Source organism: Pectinophora gossypiella, chromosome 6 (genome assembly GCF_024362695.1).
Source record: "Pectinophora gossypiella chromosome 6, ilPecGoss1.1, whole genome shotgun sequence".
Classification (NCBI taxonomy): domain Eukaryota; kingdom Metazoa; phylum Arthropoda; class Insecta; order Lepidoptera; family Gelechiidae; genus Pectinophora; species Pectinophora gossypiella.
In genome coordinates, this window is record NC_065409.1 from 10,920,673 (window position 1) to 10,943,182 (window position 22,510).

The 22,510-nt window shown below is 37.4% G+C and overlaps 1 protein-coding gene across 15 annotated transcripts in view; it reads right to left on the reverse strand.

Moving 5' to 3' along the window:
- The window catches only part of LOC126367522 (potassium voltage-gated channel subfamily H member 8-like), a 128,416-nt gene that overhangs the window by 54,543 nt on the left and 51,363 nt on the right, over nucleotides 1–22,510 (reverse strand). For all 15 annotated transcript variants that reach the window (XM_050011073.1, XM_050011076.1, XM_050011075.1 and 12 more), the window contains one exon: nucleotides 2,699–2,810. In XM_050011073.1, the coding sequence (XP_049867030.1) occupies nucleotides 2,699–2,774 (76 nt within the window). In that variant the 5' untranslated portion in view covers nucleotides 2,775–2,810. The remainder of the gene's footprint in view (nucleotides 1–2,698; nucleotides 2,811–22,510) is intronic.

The following is a 22,510-nucleotide window of genomic DNA, read 5'->3' on the forward strand; positions in this document are numbered from 1 at the left end:
CATCTCCCTAACGTTATCCCGTTTTCCACAGGGTCTCATCTGATGATTTGACATTAAGATTTTATAAAGTATAATACTGGAAATAAAATAATTTTCCTTAAAATAACACAAATTCTTAAAATTAATTTAAAGGAGTTTTGTTTTTTATTAGCACTTTTCCGTGATTTAAAAAACAAAAGCAAGAGCCGCGGATTCACGTCCCGTCCGAATCAGACTTTTTCGATTTAATTTACTTTTTATAAATTAATTTGTCTAAAACATCCATTTACAGTCTGCGGATGAAGTTTAAACATAAACGGGAGCAAAATGCCTTAAATTCTAACAAAAATACTGTAATACAAACACGGTTTTTAGATCAGTCACTGAAAATTTATCTTAGAAAGTAGCCAAGAAATGAAATGCAATAAAAGTTGCTGTTGGTATAATTCGTTTGCCAAAATTCGCCTAAGTACCTAAGTAGGTACAGGCCTGAGCAATATGTATCCACTTTAGAACCCTGTCGCACTATCATATTTGACATTTAATGAGACTTACGGTTTAATTTGTCAAAAAAGTTAATGTGACATGGTTTCAAAGTGTATATAGGTATATTAGTACTCGTGACCCTACATCACTCCCGAGCTAAACTGTCCAGTCTTTTGGCATGTAGGTAGTTAATCAATTATATCACGGAGTGTCCATCGATCGAGGCTTGCTTGATCAATTAAAAAAATAATAATTTTGTCGTTAGATTGTGGAAAAGAAAGAAAATATTTATTATTTATGAAGCTATTGACGTGGAAAATCAAGATAAATGCCGAAACAATAATACAAGCTTATTCAATTTTACATGTCGATGACTTTCAATAGCATATCGCGTCCATTAATGTGTCAGAGTAATCATTCCAAACGATTGATGTTAATCGGTTACATCGCTCATGTACGTTTGCTAGCATTGTAGGCCTGTCGCACTTTGGAGAGAATTGGGTTTGTGCGTACACGTACTAATACGCAGGATCTATCCCAATCTTTAAGTAGGTGTTTTTTTTGAGGTGACTTATTGTAGATTTGCCGTAAATGGCATTAAATACATAGCAGGATAAATGGGGAGCGCTGAAGGCTCTCACCCGGTACAAAATTTAAGACAGCGGACCTGAGGGTGCCCAGTTGGGCGCGAACCTCGGCTCAGGGCGTCGTCTGAGAGGAAGAATATTTGAAAGAATTAATCGACCCTAGTGGGTCGATAGCGATAAGCGCTGAATAAGGGAAATCGTCAACCAAGCCGGCGGGCAATAGGAGTGTGCAAACTGGGTGGAAGTTGGTTGTCAACCAGCGTTCGAATCCGAACTACGACTGGAAACTGAGGCTGATGAGAGTGGAGGAAGAGGGTGGTGTGTCAGGATCGCAGTAAATGGAATTCCGTGGTCTCTGCTTACCCCAACGGGAGATAGGCGTGATACGTGATACATATATAAGTATATGTATGTATGCATCAACTGAGTTTTGGGCGATAGGTATTTCTTTTTAGCTACTCACTGTGTATGTCCAGATTGCAATGTACATTGGATATTACACGATTTATCTGAATCGTTTTTAAGTCGCCGAAGTTCGGCGAATTAGCCGGTAGGAGCCCAGCTCAGTAGTAAATGTCGACTAAATCAAATATACAACAAGTCATCAAAAAACGCTACAAAGAACTTTTCTCTGACGCGACTTCATCAGATAATGGCTTTGAAACGAGATTCGCGCGATCTACTTAGACATTTTCATATCGTAGAGTACCCAGGTTTGTGTATAAGCGTGTGGGCAAACTGATACTGGCGTCTGTGGTCGAATATAGATTTCACACACACACACCGACTAGACTAGTGTGTAGTCTATATATGTCTCACTGCTGGGCATAGGCCTCCCCTCATTCAACCGGAGCGGGTATGAAGCATACTCCACCACGCTGCTTCACTACGAGGTGTTTTTAAGGCTAATAGCCGGGAACAACTGCTTAAACGTGCCCTCCGAAGCACGGAATAATTTTACTTTTTCAGAAAATCAGGTGATTCAAGCCTGAAAAGTCCTTACCAAACAAAGGACAGTCTCACAAAGTGATTTCGACAATGTCCCCATCGGGAATCGAACCCGGACCTTCAGATCGTGAGCCTATCGCTCTACCCTCTAGACCACGGAGGCTGTGTGGACTATAGATTTATAATGCTTTCTCTATCGTTTATCGTATAATAATCGTTTTTCGGAATACAAATGAATGCTTGAATTGCTAATAGATTTATCGTGTATCAGAATTTGAATTCAGAACTAATTAATGAAGATTTTAGATGAGAGTGGAAGAAGCTAAAGTATTATTGTGTCAGGATCGTGGAATTACGTGGTCTCGTGTTTTCTGACCCCTAATAGAAATGGGCGTGATCTTGTAAATTATGCACGATAAGCTGTAAACGTCCAATCAGTTTCTTGCAAAGTAATAAATTAAATAAGTAGTTACACTCAAGACCTCCTGGTTACATGTCGTTTCTGTAATAGATCAAAAACACCACAGCGCTCAAAAAGTGGGACACAAAGTTACTGTTAATATAGCGACGTAGACAGTACTTTACCTCAGTGCGCGATTAGGCGCCGAACTGGCAACACGGGCACAGTTTACAAATAATTCGCTGGGCTCAGTGGCTGAACTTTTGCTCTTTGATTATACATTACTTGGGCTACTTACGTGTGCCATCGAAGCGTGTAGCGATGGTATCGAGGAAGGTGTTCTGGGGCGCGAGTAGCCCCTTTCTCACCGGCATCCCACCGCGCGGCGCGTGCTGCGCTCACACCCTCACCTGCAATAATAATTAAAAAGAAAACTTAATAGGCTAGTTTCCAACTACTCAAATCGATTACTTTTTCATTAAATGTCAAAACACGATATTACTTTGGAATTTGTATGAAAAAGCACACTGTGACGTCATAGCGAAACGATAACATGTCGGATTTATTATTACGCTTTTATAGCAAAATTTAATATTTTTCACCAATTTCAGGTGTGTCTTTATTAAGTAATCAGTTTTATAATTTATCTTTGACCTAGGATATCTACAATTATTCGAGTTGCTAAAAAAGGCGTCTAGGTCATCTATACCTATTTGCACTCACAAAAGTATATAGGCAGCCATGTAGGTACCATAGGTTTAGTAGCTGTATAGTTTGATAATAAATACTGATGCTGGATAATATTATACTTTTATAACTATCGCTTTATAAAATGTGAAAAGTGGAACAGAAAAATAAATAAATAATCATGTACCTTATTGAATAACTTCAAATCTATAACCTAGTACAAATCAAATAATATTTTATGGTGTCAATGAATTTTGTGTATTAGTTAAAAAAAAAATCTGCAAGTCCGATTTCGCACCAAGGGTTCTGAGGTTCGACTTTGTCGTTGATAAACTTTAGCATCCATACATCGAAATAGGCCGCGATTAATTTACCAACTGCAAATGAGTTTGTCAGTAATCGCAAAACATTTTTTTTTGATGGGACAACAAATTAACGATTTTTAAGAAGTAGGTTTTGATTCCCCTACAAAATGTAAGAAACGAAGGCTAATAACTGTAGGTATATTTGGATTGCGTTGATTTAGAAGCTTGTTTTTTTACAGCACAGACTTGACAAACTGTCGGACAGACAAACGGAAATAAAGTGATCCTATAAGGGTTCCGTTTTTGCGAGGAGTGCTTTAGCAAAACAGAGGCTTAGTGCCTTTTGTTAGCCGGACGAGACGAGGGAACAGAGAGGTCCTCTGCCGAGTTATTGTCTCTGCCGATGGGGGGAATTGCCACTCAGGTTGTCTTTTCATGCCTTCAAATTATTAAGGGCACCAAATATTTAGTTTCTCATAGCTGCAAAACACAACATAAACACTGTTATTGTAAAACCAAGTCTTGAGATAAACTACGTTTAAAACAATAATCTGCGCCACGAAAGAAGTAGACGGATTTTAATGGAACTAAATGACAAATCATAATAATTCTTTGCAGATTCTGGGACAGTAGCGCCGTGGTCGCAGGACACGTGACACGGATTATATTTTAAATCTGGGGGATTAAAATGCCCACATCGAAGCAATTCGTCTAAGAAAGCAATACTGCTATTTGACATTTGTTTGCATTGCGCACTTACTTTTATATGCGCAAATGTCAAATTGCATTTTTTTATTGTTATTATTTTTTTAATTTGGGTTATTTTCCTTTTTGTTTTGGTTTTTTTTTCTGTGTATCGATTTCCGTGTGGTTTCTGTCCTGTGTTGAATGTAATCCTGTCTGTCTGTGCCTGTGGTGTCCGGAAGTAATAAATGTTTCTTTCTTTCTTAGAAGAATTGCTTCGATGTGGCTATTTTAACTCCCATGTAATATCATTGAAACAGTTTAATATGGTCACACAGTGCACACGGTCGTGTACACAGTCAACTGGACGGTATAATGTGAAGCACTGCTAAGAGGTTTATTCCTATTTTTTTGCTGGTTGCTGAAGAAACTTTAGTTTAAAGGTTTGGAAACTTTTCAAGTACGCGGGTATTTTTTTATTTTGCATCACCTTTTAACAGTGATACCTGAGCGAATTTCAGAGCACTTGACTTCAATATCGTAAGGCGCGTCCCTTCCACCTTCCACCGGGTTATGAGCTGACCAGGCCGACCTGGAAATCTTTAAATAGACTCCGCACACAGGTTGGCCGAAGTAAAGATAACCTGTCCAGGTGGGGTTTTCTCATCGGATCGGATCTGAGCTGCGTGTGTGGTGTTACGCCACAGACTATGGCTCATCTGATAACTTGCCCCGCGTGCCCTGATACCTGCACGCGAGAGGGGCTGATGAGTGCCACCGAGGATGCTGTCCCAAGTAGCAACCGATTGTCTTAAAAGAGAATTGTAGATATCTTGAAGGCAAGTAGACTAAATCAAGCCCTTGTCTTGGATAAGTCTTATATGTCTCCAAGATATCCCTCAAGATGTCTTGAAGACACAGTTTAGTAAAAGTGGGCACATACTTTAACTCTTATACAAGACAGACTTAAGACAACGCTAAGTCAGACTTAAACCCTACTTTAGACAATGTTCTTGCGTATTCTAAACTTAGAATTCTTGTAGTATCACTTAATACCAAGAATGTATACTTGAAGATATCTACAATACTTAGTTAAGACTATAGGATTGAATTGCACTGAGTCAATTGTAACTTAACGAAGTAAAACTTCAGGTCATACTTAAAACGATTTTTACTTCACGCGTCTTTATTTTAGAATATAATGGCGAACATTTACATTAACACAAGAAATGAAGTCTGTAAGAAAATGGCGACTAAAATACTAGTTGTTATTTTAACAAAAGGTTATTCCGCCGTTTTACATACAGGAAATTATAAACGCATGATTGTTTCTCGTGTAAAATCGATAGAAAGTGTTAAAAAACAGAAGGGCCTTGAATATACCAGATAAATAATAATAAAATTTGTATTGATTATTCAGCAAATAACAAAAATGGTGACATATGGTACAGAGAAATTCATTTTCTATTAATATGTGACAGCTGAACGCAGTAATTGTTACTACAACAGAAATATTATATTAATTTACTTCAGTTTTTGACGATAATATTGTCAAAAAAAATTACTTGTTTTCTTCCTGTCAGTGCAAAATGGCGTTAAGTAATATTTTTCTAAATGAAGTAAGACTTTAGAAACAATTGATTTCGTAAGAATCAGTTTAGAAAAGTAAAGTCAAGTTGCACTTCATCAAGTACTAGTTAAGATAAATTTTACTTCAATTGTCTAGGAGTATACCCACTTAAGACAAAAAGTATTTAGTGAATTCCTACTTAAAACTCTTATATCTAAAGTTATCCTCTATTTTGATTTAGTGAAGTAATGTCGTAAAATCATGTTTGTTTATTTTGTGCCAGAATTAGCTATGTAACAAGTAACAATTAAAATCGAACAAGCTTTTAAAACGTATGGAAAGTATGTTTGTTTAAGAGGTAAGTTTTTCGACTCGTGGAAGATAAACAATATTGTTATGCTAAGTTCTTACTTGGATAGGAATGTGATTTACTTAATTGTTTAATATTTATCAGAAATGGAACTAACAAACATAAACTCAATTTGCTAATGAGTCTCCGCGCATACATTCTCATAGGTTACCTACAATGTAGGTCCTACATGGTTCGCTGACGCAAAGTAGGTACGATCACCGCGCTTCTAATTGCCAACGGAAACAATGTGATTATTGTAAAAATTTACGAGTGTCCGTTGAATATTGTATATACGAAGAACCCTTGCAATTTGATTAACGTCGTGTGTGTGCGCGGTAGTTTCTAATCCCACCAAAAACATTATTGTTAAAAAAGGCGGCCAAATTCCCGATGACTTTTATCAAGCTAAAAACATATTGGAATCTAATCTAATGCTCACTTTAAATGCATTTAACCATACACAAAACTTAAAATATATTTATGATTGTGAATAAAGCTTAGTTAAAAATAGGTACATTTTTAAAATTATTAAAAGAAATAATGAAAGAAGAAAGAAAAGTATCTAGACACGCGGTAGCGTGTCAAGCCAAGTTCAAGAAATAGAACTGGCGAGCCGCACCGAGTGTAATATTACACGAACCATCTGGATCCACTTTTGACCCCCTCATAAATCAAAAACTATTACACATAAGAGACTTGCGAGATACATATGTGTTCTAAATTTCATAAGCTTATCTCAAACGGTTATTTAGATATTAATATCCAAAAATCCTCATTTTTATCATTGACTGACTGATAGATCAAATATCTAACCCAGTTGCAGATGACCTAGAAAGTTAAAATTTGGTATGCAGATAGGTAATTAGATGAATACAAAGGAAAAAAAACTGGCAACTTTTAAATAATTAGATTCTATTATGAACGCTTAACATAAATACCTAATTAGTGCCTGTACCTAACTATAGATGTAAGAATCAGTAAGTAATCAAAACTCATGACAGCCGGTCTTTTTGTGGTAGGTATGTAGATTAACTTAACATAACATATCACGCCTATATATCGGGGTAGGCAGAGCACTAAGTGATCATGGAACCACTTGATGCCACATTCGACAAGTACTATGAGGGTAGGTAAGCAAGTTGGAACATGTGTTTAGCGGTGATAGGTTGTCAGCTTTTCGCCCACGATACAACACAACTCTCATCCATTTTACTGGCATATTTTTTTTTTACTTAACGTGAATCTTAAACAAGTTTAATAGGTATTCAAATGTTTTATTTTTATAAAGTCGACTTTTAGTTTTGAATTTGTCCTTTTAAAAGGACCCACGCGTTACGAGGATATGTACTTACCTACAAAAAGTAATGATATCCAATCAAAAACATAAATGTGAAATGAGAGCCAAGTTCAATATTATCGTTAACAAAGTTTGTTAGTTACAAACAAACTCAATTTGCTAACGAGTCACCGCGCATACATTCTCATAGGTACATGGTTCGCTGACGCAAAGTTGGTACGGTCACCGCGCTTCTAATTGCCAACGGATACAATGTGATTTTTGTAAAAATTAACGAGTATCCGTTGAATATTGTATACACGAAGAACCCTTGCAATTTGATTAACGACGTGCGTGTGCACGGTAGTTTCAAATTCCACCAAAAACATTATTGTTAAAAATGGCGACCAAGTTCCCGATGACTTTATCACTACACCACTTTAAATACATTTTACCATACACAAAACTTAAAATAGATATGTTTATGATTGTCAATGAAACTTTGTTAAAAATAGGTACATTTTTAAAATTATTAAAAGAAAGAATGAAAGAAGAAAGAAAAGTATTTATTTATTATTAGACTAATAGATACCTACTTTTAAATTTGAACTTAGCAGGTTTTTAATATAAAACTCGATTTTTCATGGTGTAGTGTTGCCGTGCGCTTAGACTAGGTTAGACTAGTTTAATCATTTTTGAGAAGATTTGTGCGAGACGTAGGTACCTGGGCCGCCACACACTGGATCGGAATTGAAAAACAGGAACTTACGATTTTTTTGACAAAATTAAATGATTGTGTTATACTAATCGATAGAAAAAAATGATAGCAATGAAGAAGATATCGCATCGCTAACAAAAACAGTAGGATGTGCATTATCACAGGTTAATTTTCTGCCTTCGAAAACCACCAGATCTTTTTATTTTTTGAACTTCGTCCATCTTTCTGCTTGCTTCTATTTCGATTTTATCGTCCAGTGAATAGACTTTTCTTATGTTTTACTTATTGTAGTCAAAAACGATTAAAACAGTCTTGTATAAGAGCATAAATAATCTTAACTAATCTATTCTCAAAGCTTAGTATTAAAATTGCCTTAAGTATATCTAGGCAATTCATTTTTTACTTTACAAGACTAAACTGATACTTCAGTAAATCAATTTAGTATTAAGTGAGCCTTCAAATAATCTGAGTAAAGTAAAAATATACTTTTAGACTTAACAGTAGGCTGAGATAAGACTAAATAGTTTTGAGAATACTTAACTTGGTTTTGTGTATTCTAAATTATCTAAAGTAGGATTTGTTGAAAACTATATAGTATTAAAGAAGGAAAAGAATTTATGAAGTCCTAATAAGTCCTATTTGATTTGGATAAATCTCACTTTAGCTAAAGTTTAGACATATATGACTTAATCACAATTCTTGTTTGCTACTTGGGGTTCGAGTGGCGGAATACGGGGCTGGAGAAATCTAATGCCATCGAAACGACAAGAAGAAGAAGGAACGCGACGTCGTCGATGGTCTGTAAGCGCACTTAGTTTCACTACACCACAAAAATATCATAGAATATTTTCGTCTTTTTGCAAAAAAAAAATTGCAAATAAAAAGACTAACGACTCCAGGTTAATCACCGTTGTAATGTGGTTGACCGGCTTCTCAAACATGGCAGCGTCGGTTCGAACCCTAGTACCGGACATGCACCAATGAGTTATTAATTTATCTTTTTTATTGACAATAATGATAAGCATTGACTTCCGGTTTTCAGAAACTCACCCATCTACACAATAACAAACGAAACACTTAAACAGGATCTTACTAACGTAAGCAGGTGGGGCGTTCACCCGTGTTCACACTACTCCGTGAAATCATTACGACAATGTCAACACTGAGTACTTAAGTAAGTACTTATACAGGGTGTTAGTGACATCGTAACGAAAACTTTGAGAGATGATTCAGACCATAATTCTGAGTTGATATCAAGTGTAATTTACCGTCGCAAAGTATGGAATTGAAAATTATTTTAAAAAACACAAAAAAGAACGTCAATTGCATCTGAATCAGTATTCGTTACGATGTCACTAACACCCTGTATAGTAGATTTAGTAGTAGGCGGGTAAAAATATACAATACTTTTGTTATAAAAATAGACTGTCGTACAAATGAAACTATACAATTTCATTATAATTGATTCTATTCACAAGTAAAGGTCTATAAATATATAGCAAAATCATAAAAAACGGATAAACACACTATTTTGGATACCTATACGCACTCATACGTCCTACGCATACCCAGGTACTCCTACATACAACTCACAACCTATTATTATACAGCTACCTACCTGGTACATTCTAGGCGTGCTCATAGCCCGGCCCACTCCAGACAAAGTCAAAATTTTTATGTAGATTTTTGAAAGTAATTTTCGAGATTTCGATGCCTTTGAATGGGTCTAGCATAGTAACGTAATTATTATTATTTATTTATTTACATTTCGCGAGTTTACAGTGCAGAAGGGCCAATGCGCCGTGAAACTTTAAATATAAACAGTATAATAAAAAACATATGAAACAATATAAAAACATATTTAATTTTCACACATCATTCATCATCTCGCAGAACCTCAGACACTCGCGACACACATACGTCCACTCACTCATAAACAGATCACACTCTGGTGCTGATGCAAGGAGTGCACGGCACGGAGGAGTGGCGAGTGTGTGCGCGCCACAGTGCGCGCCTCCGACATGGCCAGCAGCGGGTGGCTGCGCGGCCGCAGGTTGTGTGTGGGCACGTTGATTATACATCAATGGAGTCTAGCAAGACATCTACCTGGATAAGGAACTGTGGAAGGTTAGAGGGGAAGCTTTTGCTCAGCAGTGGGACACGATAGGCTAGAGGGAGAAAAATGTTCGAGATTTCATTAATTAGATACTTGTTAGGCGTAGATTACATATTTCTTTTATTTTAATACACAAACAGACCTGCTAGGCTTGTTACTTGTAAGGCATCGTTTATTTGCATTTTGTTTATGTTGCGCGGTGCATCATCACACATCAATCGATTGCATGAACGCTTTTAGGCCGCTTACAGGCGACGATGTCGTCGACCGTCGCCGCTGGTCTGTGGTCTGTAAATACATGATCATATGTTTGAATTAACTCAGCGACGCAACGCTCACTTTCCCGCGTGTCCGTTTAACGAGGCCTTACTTCGCATCGGTGGTTGTCATGGGAACCGAGAAAAATCGGCTGGGGCCTCTATTATTTTCATCAGAAAAAGTTTCTGCTATCATGTTTCTAATTATTTTCTATCGACTGTGACTGGTTACGTAACTACCTACTACTGCTTAAAAAAATAGATTTTGATTTGCAACACCAATAATGAGGGTCTTTAGAGACTACGTTCCTCAAAAATAATATATATGTCGCTGTCGAGATTTAACGTGATAAATACAATGTAATGGCAGAACCATAATATAAAAATAATTGTTGAATGATATTTCGATTTATGTTGCTACCTATATTGCTTCTCTTTATTTTGATCAGAATAATAATGAGTGGAAGATGTAATTGTGCCTGTATTATGTAATAAAATGGGTCACCATTTACACCCAAAAACAAAGATAATAAATGCATTTTTTTTTCACAATCTCAAGGTTAAAGGAAAACCTTTACAGCGCCATCTATTTTGTTTTTGAAGAACGTAGCCAGAAAATTCCCTTATTAACCTTTTCACAGACAGAGATCATGGGTCATTGATGGCTCATAATATGTAGGTAGTATGACACCTTGGAAGCGGAACGTCCGTAGACGTTCTGTTCTTGAAAGTGTTAAATAAACGCCATAAAGAAACCAAGTGAGCATACGCCACATTATGTATTTGTGTTATTAACTACTCTATCAATTCCTTCCTTTGCTATGAGGTCGGTAAGTCAAGTAGGTATTACTGACAAATTCCCCTCGTTAACACTATAATGAAGCTAGATACGTCAAAGGATGGAATCATAGTTCGATTTCAATTATCTGTCATCATCTTAATTAATATCTGTTTCAATAAACCTGCTATAATGAAGCCATGTTTGTGTTTATCAATGCTTCAGTGTCACATACGGTTAAAGGAAGACCGAATGAGATTTATTTTATATGCTTCACAATAGTATTAATAGTATATTTATTTGACTTAATTATCATCACTTTTAAAATTATGTATGTTTTGATTTTAGTACGTACGGTTACGAGCACTAATATGTATACACTTTGGTACCATGTCGCATTAACTTTTTTGACAAATTGAACTGTAAGTCTCACTAAATGTCAAATATGTTAGTGCGACAGAGTCCTAAAGTGGGTATATTATATTGCTCATGACTAGTCATGACTGTACCTACTACAACTGATACTGTCGTACCGACATCAAGATAATATTTAAATGTATTTTCAATAGAAGAAAAGTAAATGACAAGAAACGCAGCGAAATACTTTAGTACATGCAGAGGTATATTATTACGGCCTCCGTGGTCCAGTACGATCCGGAGGCCCTGGGCACGAATCCCGGTGGGGACATATCACAAAAATCACTTTGTTATCCCTAGTTTGGTTAGGACATTACAGGCTGATCACCTGATTGTCTAAAAGTAAGACGATCCGTGCTTCGGAAGGCACGTTAAGCCTTTGGTCCCGGTTACTATTTACTGATGTATGAACGCAGTCGTTATATGAGTCATGTCATGCCTTTGGCGGCTCAATAGTAATCCTGACACCAGGGTTGATGAGGTTGGTACTCCACCTCACAACCCACACGATAGAAGAAGAAGACGAACATATTAACACATTTTCACCTTTCATTGCTTTGATGCATACTATGCTTTTGATGTCACCTCAATCGACCAAAATCTGTATCATGCAGACTGTAGACATGCAATGACTTGTACATAATATCGGGCACCTCGGCTTGTCTGGCTTCTGTGGTCGAGGCTATTGGCTGTTCAACTGTCAATGTTTATCTAGGAGCTTCGATCGGTTGACATTTCAATCCTCCAGTGATATAGTATTTATAGGGTTGAATCCGGACTTGATAAGTTAAGAAATCTGGAGTCGCAAACGCTTGGATTTATACTAAATATGCCATTATTTAAAAACTAACATTCTCGCAAAATCTTTTACAATTAAAGCTTCGTTTTACAACCGAATATTATTTCAGAATCAGCGACTTCTTTCTATTAAGTTATTGTAGATTATCCACAGATGGCATTGTCTACTTAATTAATGCTTTTGTTATACAATGCTTTTCTGAACTACATTTATCTTTTATCCCAGGCTTTTGATATTTGACGCACTTGCCTCAGAAGGCTTACAGTACTTGACTGGAGCTGATAGGCCATTGACGCTTTTTTAGCCTCAATCGACGCGAAAAACTGCTCCAATAGTGTCTGGAGTTTGTAGGGGAGCGACTATGAATGTGGTCACCCGGATCAAACCATATCTCACATAGTGAACTAGTGCCCTCTGCACCAGTTCCCAGGTAGCATAGCCGGGCTGCATTGTGTGATGGTTGCGGCAGAGACTTGGTTAGGGGAGCTTAAGCTGGATATATGACCAACGCAGGATATTTTATTTTTGTCTGCCATACGCAATAATAATAATAATAGGGGAGCGACTATAAAACATGTTATTTTTGTATTGTATAAAATCTTCTTCTTCTATCGTGTCTGGTGTCAGGTTTTTACTGAACCGTCAAAGGCCCCTAATATAGCTCATCAGTGTCAAGTACGTACTTAATTAAATCAGTAAGTATTAGCCGGGACATCGCGTCGGTCCCTTATCCTCGGATGAAAGTTTATTAAATCAAATAATTCGTTGTAGCAAATACAATAAAATAAAGAATTAAATAAAAAAACATATCACATAACACACACATGGTGTCATAATATATATACTTTTTTAATTGTTGTGTTTATTTTAGATGTAAGAATTAGCATTTAATAGACAAAAATGAAGAATGCTGCACCGACAAGAGCGTGGCTCTTAAATGGTAATGAGAAAATTCACAATATTTTTTATTTCTCTTCTTCTATCATGTAGGTGGATTACCAACCCCATCAACCCTAGTGTCAGGGTTACTATTGAGCCGCCAAAGGCCCCTGACATGACTCATGTAACGACTACGTACATAGATCAGTAAGTAGTAACCGGGACCAAAGGCTTAAAGTGCCTTCCGAAGTACGCATCATCTTTCTTTCGGAAAATCAGGTGATCAGCCTGTAATGTCCTATAACCGAACTAGGATCACAAAGTGATTTTCGTGATGTGTCCCCACCGGGATTTCCACCCGGGACCTCCGGATCGTGAGCCCAACGCTCAAACCACTGGATCACGGAGTTAGTTACGTAGAGTTAGAGCTATAGGTATAGTTAACCATATTTTATATGCGTCAAAGTTTGCACGACGGGGTTCACTGCGTCATTTCATTACATCACGAACTTGACCGAGAGGTACTAAGTGTGCATTTTTACGCTCGAACTAGTGGGGTGGGCGTCCGATAATAGGCGTTAGTAAGTGAAAGGTTACTAGCAAATCGGCAGCAGCAAGGTCCAGGCTTCTTGTTAAGTAATATTAAGCTGTTACCGCCGTTATTACGTCATCACAAGTTAATATCGCCATCGTCTTTATTAACACAAATGTTAATAGGTATGCTATTATCAAAATTATCGGGTTTTCAAACACTTGCCACGTTTACGTGTAAGTATATTCAGTAGGGAACCGACGTTGGTTCTGTTAGATTGTACACCCATACTATCCGTTTGACTGTGATGGTTTCACTTGTAGAAAGAATGGATGAAAGACAATAAGTGCGAGCAGATTTATAAAGTAGTTGAAAGAAAAAGGCTTCTGGACATAACACGGCTTAAAGAAAAGCGTGAAAGCGTATGTATATGCGTGTGTGTGAAAGCTTTATTAAATCTACTAGCATGTATAAAGACGTTGAAAGTGGAGTATCATGACCGTTAGAAGTGGGAATTCCGCGGTCTCTGACTACGGGAAACAATGTAAAAAAAACGTAACGGAAATACACGATTATTTCCAACTCTTGCAGTAGTCAAGCATCACAATTTTCATAAGTAGGTATTTAACATTCATTATGTCATATCCAACAAATTCAGTCGGTTATTTTATTTTTTATAAGAGAGGACCGTATTAAAAATACAGCAATCATCTTCACTGCCCTTTGTAATCAAATCAGCGTAAAAATATCTCGAATATATTTTAAATGCCTCTCGACCATGTTGTTCCTAACTCATTACACTAACATCTACACAAAACATGTTATTCTTCTGGAAAGGCAAGCCAAAACAAAATGATATCCTTAAATGTAAGTAGATATTCATCTATAACATCTTTAGGTTACCTAGGGTGACCTTTATACTGTTCGGCCCATAGAGAAAGCTGTGACAGCGATGATAAGTATACTAAGTTTGTTCCAGGCTTCTGATCATGTACAGAAACATAACATAAGCTCACGACTATATCCCGATCGGAGTAGCCAGAGGTACATCCATCGCAATATGAACTAAGTACCCACACCTCACCAAGCTTTCTGTTAGAACAACGTGATAGGCGGTGAGTCGTATCGCCGTCTATACTGATCGAGCCAAGTGTATTAGTGAACACTGCACTTGAGATAAATTAATAACTCATTGGTGCAAGTTCGCACCGGCGCTTCCCGTTTCCGAAGCAAGCCGCTGTAACACAGCTTTTTTGACTTTTCAAGGAAATCAATTTCAAGGAAGCTAGGTATATATAGCTTCAATAGTTCTTTAAAGTAATCTATTCATACAGACATTCCCTTATTATAAACTCTAAACTAGCATCAGGTATTTCAAGGTTTGTAGTATGTAGATATTTGATATGAATACTTGAGTATTTAATGAGTTTATCAATTATGAAAACCAAGCTCCCTATGAAATGCTATGAGCCCCTTTATTTCAGAGTTAACACATATCAGTTTGCACTTATATCCCTCTCTAATGGTTACGTTGCTCTTCAATCTTTGATAGGACTTGTCAGTGGGTTGGCACGATTCCTGCTGTGTTGAGTGTTACATACAGTGATGTGTAGTTCCCGGCGTACAAGTTATGTAAAAAGAACTTTAAGTATTATCTAACTTTTACGCAGATTACACCAGTAAAAGAAAGAACAATTTGGAAAAGGAAAGCAGCCACTGTCTTTACTATTAAAGAGTTTTTACAATGGGAACATTCCCACTTTGGAAACATTCTCGGGAACGGCACATCACTGATTCATTTACATACATACACACATCCATGTTATCCTAAACAAACGCGCACAGTTTACATTCATACAATATTGCGCGATATGATCCATTGTACTGGAAGAAAAATAACAAAACAACAATAACATAACAAACTTTGTTTGATTACTGAACGCGCAGATAGGACTGGCAGGGTTTTTGTTATGCGGGACCTGTAGTGTTTACTTCTGGCGCTTAATTTACTTTTTTTGACGTGACTTATTGTAGATTTGCTGCAGATGGCATTAACTACTTGGCCGGACAAATGGGGATCGCTGAAGGCTCTCATCCGGTACAACGTTTAAAACAACAGGCCTGAGGGTGCCCAGTTGGGCGCGAACCTCAGGTCAGGGCGGCGTCTGAGAAGAAAATATTTGAAAGAATTAATCGACCCTAGTGCGTCGATAGCGATAAGAGCTGATTGAGGGAAATCTTCGATCCTGCCGGCGGGGTCGGTATCGGGGTCCTGAAGTGTAATTTACTTTCCCATAGTTTACTTCTTTGAAAAATAATCGCGTGGAAATAACGTCTTTTATGCGACGAACGAAGAAAATAACCCGAAAAGATCCTAAAACGCGAGCTCTGAAGAAAGCCCTGAATACCGCCCCCAAGTCTCCGACCGTAACGGCCGAATCGGTGCGAAACTGTCTAAGTACCCAGCTCGTAGTAATCCTGTTGGTCGGTCAAATCGGTCGAAGCGAACTTTTGCCGTCCCTGTTTGCTGTCACTGCTGAAACCTGATGGGTCGCTGCCCCATACCGCGCACGAGAAGGCAAATTCATTTGTCTCTTATCAGCGAGCTACTCTCGTCTAGATGCTACGAGCAATATTCCACCTAGTGTTCCTCCTTGTGATCTGGCAATGCCAGAGATCCGTATCCGGCAACATGAGGTCCTAATAACGATTCGCACTTTAAACATGAATAAAACCAGCGGTCCCGATGGTATCTCAGCAATCGTACTGTGGAACTGTGCACCTGGGTTGTCTCCATGGAAGCTTGCCAATGTGCAGCCAGCGCTCAGATCCGCAGCATTCGCGGTCAAAAAAAAACGTTTCAATAACCCATGTAGAAACTAGAAACCACCCGTTTAGTTTACTTTGCCTACTTCCACAAAAGAGAGCCATTCGAGCGATTTACAAATTGCGACCCAAAGACGTCACATAGAAATAAATTTTAAGACATTAAGTAGTTTTTTAACTTTGGATTCACAATATATCTATGAAAAATTTATATATTACGTAAAAACACAAACAAACAAAACGTTAGAACACATCGTCCAAACGTGAACGTTTTAAAAAAAAACATTAAAAATGAGAAGTTTTCCAGGACACATCTACGTCGTCGTTCGGCGACCGAGTGTCCAATATGTCCGGATTTTCATTAGCTGTGCTATAAATCTTCTTGTATAATTAAAGCTCTATTTAAGGCGACCTATAAACTAAGCGTTAGAATATGCCTGCAGCCTTTCCACCTTCTCATAAAACTTTATGTTTCATAAATGTGAAGGCAGTAAATATGAATTAATGGGTTTTCGAGGCTGCGTCCTTTGCCGCTCATATTCTTTCTGGTTGATAATAAACAAGTGGCGGTGTAGTACGTGGTGCGGCAATAATTTCGCGCATAAATCTATTATGTTATGGTGGCTGCGGTAATTATAATCAACCACCCGCTGTTTAACGGCCGCTTTTATCTTTTTAACTGTCCGAGCGGAATCTCCGCTGGAACAATCTTCGTACACATGTTTTTCAATCAGTTTGCACTGGTCTGTATACCTTCATACCTACTTACATTAACGGCCTCTGTGGTCCAGTGGTGGAGCGTTGGACTCATGACCCGGAGGCCCCGGGTTCGAATACTGGTGGAGACGTATCACAAAAATCATTTTGTGATCCCTAGTTAGGATATTACAAGCGGATCACCTAAATTGTCCGAAAGTTAGATGGTCCGATGATCCGTCCCGGTTACTATTTACTGATGTAAGGGAGTAATCGTTACATGAGCCTTGTCAGGGGCCTCAATAATAACCCTGACACCACACCACCTGACACACGATAAGAAAAAGACCTATTTACATGTATTGATAGATAATCACGAACGTATCCCTACAGCCACAGGTCATCCACAGGTCATCAATGAGACAACCCGCAACCATCCCAGATATTGATCCCACAATAGATACTAAGGATGACAAGTTACCAGCACCAGCCCATCGCCCAGATAAATATCGTCATTCATGTTCTTAATCTTAGTCACATCCTAACCATATTCAACTTTGGTATAAATAAACGAGTCATATTTTAATGGTGCATAGGTAGATAGTAAGAAGACTGAAAGTCATTTATCTTTATCGGAATCTTATAAGAAAATGTCGGAGATTTGCAACGTCATCGCGCGAATTGTTTGGGAGCGATAGAGTTGTGTATGTTAAAGTCCACCTACGTACTTATATTGGAAAGTTTCTGAAAGTTTGAAGTAGCTTAAGCTGTTATCGGGCATATATGGAAGAGCGAAAAGGGTAAAGAGTACTGTTGTGTCAAAAATGTGAAATGGTACGAAAGAAAATAATGAAACGAAAAGTTTTATGCTGCTTTTCAATAAATTTGAAAGATCACGTCTCGAAAGAACGCGTTGGATAGTTTGTATTAAGAACTATACGTCTACTTACATTATTTGTATGACTTTTCTCGCACTCCTCTATAGATCCGGCCAAGTAGCTAATGCCTTCGGAAAATCTACAATAGGTTTCTAAGTACTCAAAGACCTAAGAAAATAAGTCACGTCAAAAAAAGAAACTCGGAAATAAGAATGGTTTTTGCGGAATGCTTTGTTGTACGAGTAGTCGAGTACTTACTTATTCCAATTTCAAAATTACTTAAATTATAAATATAATGTAAGTAAGTAAAATAAAACACGTATAAAAAGTAGCAACAAAATAAATATTGCATTACGTTGGGACGAGTGTTCACGCCTAACTGATGTCAGTCAACAAGAAACTTAACTTGAGAGGCTAAAGTAACAAAAGTATGAAGTTCACCAAACTCCGCCGTAATACATATTATTAGCTGTTTATTTATTTAGCCGTAGTTACTTAGAGCGTTTTTATATGTATAGGTAGGAAGGGGTTCGATACATACTAACTGCGTACTAAATAGTGGCATAGAATCCAGAATGATTGTTGTCACCGTTAATGAAATATATAAATACACCGGCAGTCCTGACGTCAGGATTGCCGGTGTATGAGACATACCATTTAGCACTCAAAGCTTTTAAGTACAAATATTAATAGTCTTAGTACATTTCAGCACAAAATCCGTACAAATTTTCTTCATATATTTTATTAAGATATGTGATACTACATAAGCGGCCTTGACGTTCACCAATAGACGCAGCGAGTGCTATCTACGCAAATAATCGTTGTACGGCTTTTGTTGTTGTCGTGCAGACCCCGCTGAGCTCGTTAGTCGCGTTGCAGTAGTGCGACAGCCGCATGGCAGATTTACCGTGCGACAGACGCTACAGTCAGCGTTTTGACTAATCCGCACTGTAACCGTTGTAATATGCTGTTGGTAAAATGTTTTCAGCGCGACTGAAACGTAATTATATGAATATCTTACGGTCGCGGAAACGGTTATTTTTACACGTGACTGTACTGACTTTACTAACTCTTGTAACTCTTCTTGCTACTGTATTATAAATACAATTATTTTTTATAACCAATTGGCTTAGCAGCGTATTTCTTGGAGAAGCCCCTTCTAGGAGACGGGTCCGGATAGTTATTTCATGTTATAAAGTAGGTATTTCCTACGCCTATCCGACGCCTAAGTCGTATTAATTAGGCCTTTACCTAAAGTATAAGATCGTAGTACTTAGAAAAAAATAAACATCGAACTAGGCAGCTTTTATAGCCGAAATTATCCCTCTAGCATTATCCGCCTACCTTACCCAAAATAATTAAAATTAAAAAGTAAATTATGCCTGTCTGTTAGTTATAAAATTTCAAGAGACATTTCCACATTATTTAATATGGTAATACGATTATTGTTGAAAGCTATTTTAAAATGAATACCAGAGAAGTGCAGACGGTAAGTACTAATTTTAATTTAATTAGCTATACAGCTATACAGTGGCTGGCATAATGATTAAAATTCGGTAGCAGGTACACTTCGCGGTATAAATAAGTACTTACCTACTTATATAATAAAAGATTTAATCTCTTTCTTCTTCTTTTCAAGTCGATGGCTGACTTATATGGGTAATGCACGAGGTGGAAATATCATTTAACCGATAGATATGATTATTAAATAGATATATAATATTATTTTCTGTAATTTCTATGTAAACAATAATGTAACATTCTATACAAATAGTTTCAATTATTTACAACGCTTTCGCCCTAAATAATGCGACTAGCTAATGCGAGGTCATAAATTATCCACTTTTTATTGCTTACAAAACAGGAAAGCAAGTAGTATGTCAAGGTTGAAAGCCGCCGCCTTCATTTAAACTTGGTGAAGAATGTTTGTGCAACTTGGGAAAGCCCGAGTTGATTATCTTTAAAACTATTCAAATTAATTTGTGAACAGTCCTTCATTTAGAATGGTCCTCGTTAACCTTTTAAGTTCTTCTTTTATATTAATTACTTACTTCATTTTTTACACATTTCTTTTTGGCTCCAAAGTTGACTTTATTATACTTAAGTATTTATGTATTCTACTGTTAGAGTGTCAGTTATGTGATTAGGAAAAAAGTTTTTATATTTTCTGGCACTCTCCCGGTAATTGTTTTATATTTACAGAATAATATGTACATTATCAACGTTACATTTCCACAAATTAAGTCTGTTCTGCTGCTTAGTATTTCCGAGGTTTCGTTTGAGATGACAGAATCAAGAGCCCCATTTTCCGCTGCAATTTTCACATAGGTCTTTAAGAACTCAATTCTCAGAACATTTTTTATAATGAAAATATTTTGTTTCTACTTTACCTTTATAGAATTACCTGAAGTCGTAAATCGTAAATACAACCTTTTTGTGCAAACACAAAGTTTATTTTTAAAACGCGCCCGTTATTGACCTTCAGTATGGCTTTCGTGGTCCAGTGGTTTGAGCGTTGGGGTCACGATCCGAAGGTCCCGGGTTCAAAACCCGGTGAGAACATATCACAAAAATCACTTTGTGATCCCTAGTTTGGTTAGGACGTTACAAGTTCATCACTTGATTATCCGAAAGTAAGATGATCCGTGCTTCGGAAGGCACGTTAACCCATTGGTTCCGGTTGCTACTTACTATTGTAAGTTAGTACTCGCTACATGAGCCATATCAGGGGCCTTTGGCGGCTAATAGTAACCATGCTACCAGGATTGATGGGGATTCCCCGGGTGAGAGCCTTCAGCGTTCCCCATTTATCCGGCCAAGTAGTTATTGTTTCATGACACAATGGCATGTCACTGTCGATTGTCATAATCGCTTGCATCTTATCTATGGCCTCTGTAAATTCAAAGTCTCTTGTTTTACGCTAAACCAAAAAGGTTCAAACATTCCCATCACAAGTCATGCTCTTGTGATACTAGTCCTTTTATGGCTACCCTTCTAAATTCAGCATTAAATCAAGCAGAAGATCAATATCGTCACGAGGTTGCCCAATGAACTGATGGTAGTAAAAGGTCAACTGAAATAGTCATTTAAACTTAAGCTACAGCAAATGCTGGTATTACTTGAGCTCTTAGCTCTCACTAATAAATGGAATCCGAAGTAAATCTGCGTTATTATTCAACTTAACATATTTATTTCAAACTATTTTCCATGACAGTAAATAAACATGATAACATTAAACACAAAAATATTTAAAGCCGCCTAGCAGGAAGAGAAAAAAATTACAAAAAAGAAACAAAATAATGTAACCACAAAAACGAATTGATCGAGTCCGAAACACAACACTGCGTTCAAAAACGGGAATTGCTGATGTGGGATGAAAAGCCGCCAGCACAGTCGACAAACCGCATGCACCCTGAGCGGAGGGCACGGATCATCACGCATTGGGTGCCTCATGACTCATGACGGGTACAGGCGTCCTGGTAGACCTCGAAAGATATGGCGTGACGACTTGGACGCTTGCCGGAGGGACTGGCTGGAGTACGCACAGGACCACTAAAAATGGAACGAGAAAAGGGAGGCCTTTGCCCAGCAGTGAGATCTTGTAGGCTAGATTAGAACCACAAAACAATACTTAGTAGATAAAGTACTATTAAAACAGAACGACTGATTCAGTACAATTATTAATTATTTTTACAGTCGTCATAGTGATGTATCAGTCGATATTAGGTCGATCATTTCTTTTCTAACAGTGCCTATGTCATTTTACATAATTTTATGGTTAGGGAAGCGATTCTGTGAGTATAATTTTACGCACTTAATCAGTTGTAATACGTTAACATGCAGTATAAAACTGAACCAGTAAATGTGTTCATCATTCACATTGTAATTTATTCAGTGTGGCCTGTAAGTTAGATGAATGTATTCATGAAACTGAACTTCATATTATCATTTTAAATTTCCGCAGGCCACGACCAAATGTAAAAAGTAGCAAAAATATTATTATCGGGGTTCATTTTCCTTTCATTATTCGTCAATGAATGCATTAGGTTTTACCTATAAAAACATCACATTTAATATTTATACTGGACGTGGGAGCTACTTCGTAATGATGATGATTGACGATCTGTCAAAATTCTGTCGGGTGTATTTACTGTTTACTTAACAGTTTTTTCCAGAGCACTTTGAATTCTATGCTTCTTCTGTTTAGGTTTTATATAGATGGCAAGAAAACTAAGGAATAGGTAACAGGGTGGTTTAAATGGCCACATCGAAGCAATTCATCTAAGAAAGCAATATTGCAATTTGACATTCGCGCATACAAAAGTAAGTGCGCAATGCAA